The 9709-nt window shown below is 46.1% G+C and overlaps 1 protein-coding gene across 1 annotated transcript; it reads right to left on the bottom strand.

The window, feature by feature from the left end:
- Positions 1–4819: 4819 nt before the first annotated feature.
- Positions 4820–7027, bottom strand: LOC135388277 (membrane metallo-endopeptidase-like 1). The gene has a single exon (XM_064617716.1). The coding sequence runs from the start codon at positions 7025–7027 to the stop codon at positions 4820–4822; it is 2208 nt and encodes a 735-aa protein (XP_064473786.1).
- Positions 7028–9709: the final 2682 nt, after the last annotated feature.

The following is a 9709-nucleotide window of genomic DNA, read 5'->3' as shown; positions in this document are numbered from 1 at the left end:
AACCGGTAGAGATGTAGGAAGGGAGTTGCCTCAGGACAGAAGCCGCCGATATTTCGAACAGAGACTGTTCTTCTTCTGGGCACCGTCCTCATCATTGGCATGATTTAAAGGGGCAATTCGCATGAACCTTTGAACACGTCACACCTAACCCTTCCCTAGTAGCACAAAACGTCGCGGAAACGTCTTTATTTGGTCAGATTAGGGTAGAAGACGATCAGGACGTCAACGCGACGTCTAGAAGCCGTAATTTATAGTATGTTTATAAGACGCGCCGATTTAACGTTTATAATACGTCTTCGGCGTCTCTGTTGAAGAGATATCCTAAAGGAAGACCTCCCGTAAACGTCTTCCGCTCACGTTTGCAAGAAGTACCGAGTTTCCGTTTATAATACATCTTCGCCAACTGTGTTCAAGACGTATCTTAGACAAGGACGATTTGTGTGCACTGAATAAGTTTACTTTCAGTGGACCTACTGACTGTCTCAAAGCAAAAGCAGTAGGAAACACAGGTGTTGAGTTGACGGTGAGTTAATACTCCCAGAAATTTCCCACTTCAGTGTTGTTTGTGTGCGTAATTGAAATAAACTTAGACACTTCACCCTCCATTTTGACTCAGAGGCGAGCACGGCTATCGTGTTTACGGGAGTTTTTAAGACGAGCAATGTATAGTATCTGTTTTCCCTTTGCAAGGGAATAGACCACCTCTACGCTCTGGTTCCCCTACGTGTAACGCCGTGGGGGGAGCCTGCTGTTCTTACGGTGGGAGGACCTCTGCTAACGCGGTCCACTGCGGTGAACCGCGTCTTCGATTTTGGCCAAAATGCCACGTGGCAGTGCTGCTTGCTGTTCTACTTGGAGAAACAGAAAATGGAACGTGTGGTGACGGTGACTGAGGTTGAAAAATGAAAAAAGGGGCAGATCTCCGGAAAACTGTACCCGGTGGATATCCACAGGGCTGAATTTTCTCACATTCCAATTAGTGTTCTAAACATTTTTTGAACGTCTTCAAGACGGCCACAAACACGTCTTCAAGACTCGGGAAAGCGTCAACTTATCCGGGGGTAGAAGACGTTATGTAGATTAGATTGAAGACGTCTCCAAGATGAAAATGTGGTTGTGGCTAGACCTTTCCTCGACGTTTACAAAACGATTTGTGCTACTAGGGTTTATATACCATACCAATGATGAGGACGGTGCCCAGAAAAAGAACAGTCTCTGTTCGAAATATCGGCGGCTTCTCTCCTGAGGCAACTGCCTTCCTACTTAATAGTTCAGTTCTGCCAGAAGACTGGCGTCGGGGAATGATAATACCAGTGCATAAAAGTGGTGTCACTCATTCACCGTTGAACTATAGACCAATCTCCATTACCCGCGTCCCCTGCAAAATCATGGAACACATTATATATTCGCAGGTAATCAACTTCCTAGAGTCAAATGCTTACTTTCCCCCCTGCCAGCATGGCTTCCGTAAAAATTTCTCACAACTATATAGCTGGTTTTATCCACGACCTCCACTCAAATATGGACAGTTCTACTCAAACAGATGCCGTGTTCCTGGACTTTGCTAAAGCCTTTGATTCTGTACCGCACGCTAGATTAATGGTTAAACTCTCACAACTAGGCCTTGATGCACATGTTCTCTCCTGGATTAATATGTTCTTAACTGACCGCCTCCAGTCCACTTTCGTGAACAACCATTCCTCGTCCTTTTGTCACGTATCAACTGGTGTCCCCCAGGGTATGGCCTTTGGGGTATGTGAATAAATAAATAAATAATGCTTGTCTAGTGAAGCCTCATTTGCTGTGAAATAATTCTGCAATTTAGTTTATCGCGTAGGCACAAAAAGAATTTCGCCGCAAGCTTTGTGTTTGACGATCGTAGCAATGGCTTGAGCCAAAGTTTATCATTGCTTGTGATTCATATTTAGGTGTCCAAGAACACTACAAGGGATTGGTGTTGATGGACAACGTTAAGTAGTTATAGATGTAGTTAAACTACATTGCAGTAGTTAAAGAAGTAGTTTTAACTACTCCCCTGAAAAGTAGTTGAACTACTAGTTAAACTACTCAATCGCAAAGTAGTTAGTAGTTATAGTTATACTGTAGAAGTAGTTAGTGGCCATCACTGCTTATTTTTAATGGTGTAAATCAGCGTACACCCATTTTATTGAATACACAGAGATCATAAAACTATCTGACTTCCCGCCATAATCCCTCGCAACAGGTAAACAAGTACACTGCAAGATGGACAGAATACAGGTGCAGTTGAGGGAAGCTGCCTCAGGACAGAAGCCGCCGATATTTCGAACAGAGACTGTTCTTAGAGACTATATATACGAGACTGTTTGTACATGTTCACTGAAGCCCTTCTGCTGTCGACTTGCATTCAATGCCTTGCAGAGCTGTTAGCGTTGTACTGACTCATTCACTGTAATGCTTGCGATGAGCCCCCCTTGTGTAGTCTCTTCATTCTGTTCGGGGGCTCATGAACAGCCATCGTCCACAGAGATCGAGCAGAGCCCCAGAAAGCCCCTGGACATACTCTGACATGAAAATTAGCATTATTAGAATTCTCAAAACAGATAGGACAGGCTTGTGCAGTAAAGAAGCAATGCAATTCTCTGTTTCAGTTGTTTTCTCACACACATTCATTATGTGTAGATACAATATGTGGCACACAGATAAGGTGGAAGCGGTGGTGTGATACATGACCTACTTACCATGACATACTTAGATACATGACCGACTAACAGCACTGAGACTAGGCAACTTTTAGTGCACACAATGGCGGGATGTCTTTCAGAATGGGAAGTACACCCACTATCCCCTACAACACTTCGAATGTTCCAGTTCCTGTAAGTGAGGAATGCAGGACAATTGCTTAGTAATCGCTGCTAGCTTGAAATACTGTAAATCACCTTCGTGGGGCCAAAGCAGCTTCCCAGTGTCTTGATGTGCACATCTTGCATGGTGACTTTGATGCTCATGAATATGTGAAGCAACGTTATGATCCAAATATTCATGACATGCCAGAGTATCATGAGCCATTTTTTACCGGAACCAGGTTTCCATTATCATTGCTTGTCCATGTGCATGTTCACGATACTGTGGCACCATGATTGTAGCACCAGACGTTGCTTCACCAGTGCTGCTGTATGTACCTGTTTCCTGGGGCCTGAGCAAGGAGAAGCAGAAATTATAATTATACCTGTTAAGGCTAATATTGTTAGGAAAAGCAAAAAAGCATCTACATATTTAAGAGCTACAAAATGTGATCAACAATGTTGACCGCATAGCTTGCCCCCAGCTATACACCAGCTAATAGGAAATATGTTGTCAACCAATGGACAGCATACATATGTGTTATGACGGTGTGCAACAAAGCAAATGTGGTCCTCTTGCAATGTGCCATGTGTCAAAACGATGATTCACAGATAGAAGAGTCTTTCTCATGACTTCACCTATTTCTGCTAATCTGTGACGAGCATGCTGACCGTCATCCCTTGCTGATCAAGGTACTCAATTGCTGGAGTCAACTTCATTAGTATAGAAGGACAGGATGGAATTTTTGGCACGTAATAACTTTACATTACAACTTGAATACAATGCGCTCGCAGACACAGCCCGGCTTTTAAAGAGGAACAACAATATGCTACCATGTATGCAGGATATGGGGTAGTTCCATGGTTGGGAAAAGGCTGACTGTGATCATACAGAAGTCCAGACAGACACAGAGTGTCTCAAAACAGGAACTCCTAAGTTGTTGCTGATTTCAGCTGCTGTGACTGTTTTGTCTTCCCTGTGCCCAAGCTCAGACTTCTCCAAACTCATGTAATTTCTCAACCAACTTCTCTGAGAAACTGCGTAGTTTTACATACAACCGCGGATTATAGGGCTTAGCAGTCGCATATTTGTCGTTCACATGTTTACATTGTGTACAAGCCATAGCGCAAGCTCGTGCGGACACTTACCCGCAACTTTGGTCCTTTGGTGCTATCCTTTCCTCTTTGTTGTCGTCGAACGAGGCAGGTGCCGCATTCCTTTCCAGCGACTGTTACAGTCCAAATCGGCCGTCAGGTGAACGACCTCGTAACATTCTGATGCAAAATGCTTCGAGCACACACGGCAGTTGCCTTGATAAGTTCAGAGCACTCAACCACTGGTTTCGTACCACTCAATCACGCACAATATCAACTGGGAACCTGGCACGATACATCTTTCTTAGTAGCGCACCTGCTCGTACTGCGAGAAGCACGGCATTGTCACAATTCACTCACGCTGCATCTCTCACAAAGTGACAACTTAGATGAGGTTGTGTGTACTGATTAATCGGAGTAAAAAGATGATCAAATTAAGGCGCGGAGAAAGGTGCCCGTACGTACACGACTCTCGATTTCGCTTTCAGCCTGGCGAGTGGTGATTGCTGGCGATTGCGAAACTGCGAGCCAGCAAACAAGCCAAGAGGAGCCAAAGCGAAAGCTGAGCGTGACGTCAGCTGTTCAAGCGGACGATCGGACGGCAAACCAAAAAACAGATTTCGCAGTAAATACAGGGTATTCGCAGAAACTATTTTGGAAGTACATTCAGTAGGCATCAACCTTTGTACCTGCGAGTTTTTGTTGTAATCTGTGGCAGTGAGTTTCCTCCGGAGCTGACCTTTAACAATTCTCAACTGCCTGCACAACGCGAAATCTCAACCAAACACCACACCCCAAATTCTCCAAGACAAACATGATGCGTCGGTTTATTGTTTGTTTGGTCTTTACCTCGTGCACGTCCATTAGGAATAACTTCAATTATCACCATCTTAACTATTCTATCAGAAGAAGGAACACCTCTCAGAGGGGTTTAAACGGTCGTTGAGTTTACAATTGAAAGCGTCCGCAAATTCCGCCATATTGGTGACGGCAACGTTGCATCGTTCCCTATGGCGAAGCCCGTCCGTTTCGTCATGCCCGTCGCACCATTTGTAGCAGTGAGCGAGGAAAAATAGCTGCATCGGAGAGAATGGAAGTGTTGGGAGCACGGGATCCTTTCCTCCAGCGACAGCTTGAAAGGCTCTGGCCGCCATTTGCAGACCCACTAAGTCAGCGAGGAGTACATCACCTGCCTCGCTGCCCAACTTCACGCTTCCTTCGGTCAGGGTGTCAGTCGACAGCCTCACACACTGCGCTTGTTTCAAGCAGTGGTCCCTCGCAGGTGGTGACCACCAGTTGTGCTTATTTCCGAACGGGTCGTACGTGCTGCCGTTCAAGTCGTACCCGTACATGATCTCGCGTCCGGCTAGCGCTCCTAACCCACCGTAGTTGAACGACGCCGGACCGTCTCGTATAAAGAGCGTCGGTCGAAGAGCGGGTGCCAAAGCTACTAACCGATTGCTGTGAACCACGTAGAATACTTTTGATTCATACACAGGAAACACAGCCCCGGTGTTGATGGCGCTCATTTTCTTTACTTGGAGCGCTTTAGCCCCTCGCAGCCAAGCGTCAAAGAATGGCTCCCGTTCCTCCGGTCTGTATCCTTCGTAATACGCATCTAGTTGCTGGACGTCGATGGGAACCTTTGGGTACGCTGAATAGAACTCCATGGCCTTCAACTTTGCGATGGCGGCTGCTTTCGGTTCGTCATCGAGCGAGCTGGTGTTGATGAGCGATGCGATGTAGGCGTCTCTGACGTTGAGCACAATGCCCTCCGCTGCTTGGATAGCGTCTTCAGTGATCACTTTAGAAAGGTAGGACGCAGAAAACGCCACCGGCATTACTTCCGAAACCCGTGCAGAGCACAGGACTCGAGGCGATCGCGACGGCGACAGAATCGCCAAGAGAGACGGACTAACATACACGCCGTATTCTCTTAGCAAAACCCACGCTATGAGGATTTTCATTTCAATGTCATCAAAACGGTTACGCAAAGATTTGATAAATGTAGTGGCTTTTGGATCGACGAACACCACGTCCTTCTCGTGGACATATTGTTTTCCGAGATTTATCAGTACAACCGGCCAGTCATCTGGAAGCTGTCCTACTGTCGTCTCCTGGTATGACGGCCTATCTGAGTCCCGAAGAGGGACATTCCAGGCGATATTAGAAGCATCTTCCTCCGCCTGATCAATATCTCTCGCGAACATACCGGCTTTGATGCCTAACGACGTCTGGTCGTACGTGCCTTTGAAGTACGCCTTGTAGCACTCGTGATATACCTTCCGTGCCTGTCTGCGATTCTTCTTCCTCTTGGCGTACCACTCCAGCCCTTTGCTGCTGTGCGATATCTGCATGGTTCTACCCTTTCTCCGGTCTAGGTTGTTTACAACGGCGATGGATACGAAGACGGGGATGGTGTACTCCAATCCCAAGCGTACCATCGATTCGAAGGGATCGAAAGTCGTGGGCGGAAGGTCCAGACTGACGTGCATGTCGTCCATCATGTTGGAGAGCACATACCTGGAATCCTGGTTGTCTGATGAGAAGAGACGCATGCACGATCTGAACAAAGTGGCGGCTTTCTCAATGGCAGACAGTTGACGACCCTCGGCGGCCGGGGGCACGAACAGAAGAGCTATGGCATAACTCAAGATACTGTTGCGTCCACCTTCGAAGGCGTCTGGAATATGTTCGTTGTATCTGTCGCAGACGTAGGCGAAGAAGTCGTGGCAAGGATTGACGTTGAAACTCAGGGTAGTGGCTAGTGCCTCGGCCGCATGTTGACAGCTCTTCGTGTAGCACGGTTGGACGTGCAGGCGTTCTGAGGAGTTTTTGCGTTGCACATCGTTGTAGTGTCCCTTGAAATATGCCAGCGATGTGACAACGATGGTTCCCGCCGTGACGCCAAGCACGGTGGCTCCAATCCAGCTTAAAGCCGCTGAAAGGGTTGACCATGCAAACTCCACAACAGGGCCATCCGGGTTCTGTAAAGAGACAAATCCCATCAGCAAATACCAGCCTGCCTCAAGTGATAATCTTACACAAATGTGCAGTTTTGCTCGACTAGGTTTTTTCACCGCTCGATGCGAGTGTTCATCCTTCTTCATCTTTCCCTACCAACTTTTCAAATGTAGCACGGGTCACAAGGTGTTTGTGATATTAAGGACCCGCAGAGAGTGCAAGGGAGGCATCGTTTCACGTTCGGGCTGTTAGAAAACCAAAACATTGGACGCTTGTATTTACGATGATATGATTTCGTTGATCGTGCTTTTCCTAAGTACTTAAAAGGCACTATAGTGCATAAATTTTCACGTTTTTGCTCTTCCTCTCAAGAAGCCTGACAATGAGGAGAGGCTTCTCATTGGTCCCCTCAGACGATTTCGCGCGATGATTGGACAAACCGGTAAAGGAGACCAAATAGAACCCGCGCATCATTGTCGGCCTCCTTGTAAAGGGGACAGACAAGGCATCCTCGTCGGAGGAATCCCGTTCCTTTTGTGTGCGTGTGAAGGTAACAGCATCGGCTGTACTATAGCAATAAACCTGCTTTAGGTGGCGCTGGGGAACTAGTGGCTTTAGCTAGTTACTCTGGTTAGTAAGTTTAGTTAACATTAGGCCAGGTTGTGTCACTCCCTTTCCCTTGGAGAGTCCCCCCGCCCCTCCATCACCTCGCGCACGCTCTTTGCGTTGACGTCATTTGTCTGATCCTCCGTGTCGGCATCAAAATGTGCTTTTAGTAGAAGTTGGTATAGCTTGCAGGTATGTTATATTCGTACTGAACTTGTATACGTTTCGTAAATATTAATATATATAAATAAATAAATCTATATATAAAAATAAATTCGTACTGAAATAAATATTGCTTCATAAATATCGCTCATTTAGGTTTATTCGCGATAAAGAATTCAAATGACATTCGTACGAGTGCAATTATCTGACTGCAGGGTTTGTTAATTCGATAAAAATTCGTAAGTTATCTTTCATACTGCGAGCAAAAATGTTCGGACTTTACTGCCCCTTCTGAGATTTACTGTTTTTTTGTTTCCGAAATGGCACCCATGACGACCTAGGGTAGGTTCAGGAAGTCCAACTCGACCGGAAGACAGCTATCGAAAGCAGCTACCCCTTCTGGTACCCTCAGTAGACACCTTTTAGGGAAAAATCTGCGACCAAAGCGGGTCATTTGTTGCAGTAATTAACTGGTTTCGGTTTACAAATTTTTGTCGCGGCTGGTAGCGGTGAAGCGCAAAAGGACGCTCTTCCCCTCTCATGTACACCAATGAATTACGCCCTTTTGCACTTCGTCGCAACAAGCCGCGACAAAATATGTAAACCGAAACCAATTAATTACTTAAACAAATGACCCGCTTGGGTGGCAGATTTTGCTCTAAAAGGTGTCCACTCAAAGTCCCAAAAGAGGTAGTACCCATTTTAAAGCGGACGGCGCCCTGCTTTAGAAGCTATGTTTTTTCCCGAAACTCTTTGTTTAAATAATGAGCACCTCCCAGCCATTCGGACGGTGCGCAGCCTGTAGGTGGTACCGGACATATACTTGTAAACAAGAAAATTCTTTTACTGCTGAACCGGTCACCGAATTATTTATCCCGGGGATTGGATGTAGTTCCGTATCGGGACCACTGCCTTTTTTTTAAAAGAAAAACGAATAAAAACAAAAATCTAACGCTTTTACGTGAATGAGGAAGTAATTAGTAACAAAATTCAACAGGAATGTCCCTCGTGTATTGCGTAAAACGTATAAAAATTAAATTTTATCGCCGGTTTCTTGATGGCGATCCGCCATCTTGGCTGAGGGCCTTACTGACCTAACCCAAGGCACAGTCTCGACGCCCGCACCGCCTAGTGCGTGCCTGGGAGGGGGGGGGGGCGGCGCCCCCAGACCCCCCCCCCAATCTGTAGAACCTAGCTTAACCTAACCTTACTAAAGTGAGGTGATTTAGCCCATTTCAACGACCCTACCTTTCGCAAGACGGCAAGTTTCGAATCCGTTAGGCTTAGCATTCCCGTGTTTAGCTGCAACAACTGTTTTTGTTTTCTTTTCGTTATTGTTCGTCACGTATTCAGAAAGAGTGCAGCTGAATTAATACTCGGCATCCTACTAGCTTTAGCTTTGTTCAATGCTTGCGTGTCATAGAGGAAACAGATACACTACATACCAACAGTTCGTGAGATGGGTGTTGCACAAACTTGAAAAAAAACAAGAGAATCGTTATACCAGTCTGCACGGTGAACAGGATACGCAAAGCCTTTCCCATACTAACTACTAGATGCTTTAAATACCCAAGATACTAGGTGGAAGTACCCTCTACAGGGGGTGCCCTTGCAGTTTCAGCTGTAGACACATGTCGGTAACGATGTAACTATAATAATGACTCCCCTCTCCCCCAACTTTTTTCAACACCCCTCCATGCTTGGGATTCTGGATAAACCATTGTGCTGATTCCTGGCACAAAGCCCCATCTCATCAGCCTGCTCTGCCTGGTAAGAATTACATTGGGCTCTCAATTCCACCAGACACAAATACAATCCTGTTCTGACGCATCCTTTTGTCCATCCATTCAGTCAGTATGTCGTAAGTGTTGTTCGAACTCTTACTGTCTGATAGTACCTAAATAGTGTTGTTTAAGCACCCCAAGTATTTCAATGATTGTAATGTGGAAGTAAATCAGACTGTTATGCTGGTTACCCTGCGTGTGACCTCCGGTTCCTGCTCTCAGTCCTCCAGAAGTGCTCACTACACAAGTTGACTATCCAAAACCTCAATCTTCCTT

Source organism: Ornithodoros turicata, chromosome 1 (assembly GCF_037126465.1).
Source record: "Ornithodoros turicata isolate Travis chromosome 1, ASM3712646v1, whole genome shotgun sequence".
Classification (NCBI taxonomy): Eukaryota; Metazoa; Arthropoda; class Arachnida; order Ixodida; family Argasidae; genus Ornithodoros; species Ornithodoros turicata.
The sequence above is the reverse complement of the archived record's forward strand: the minus strand, read 5'-3'. Positions and strand labels throughout refer to the sequence as shown.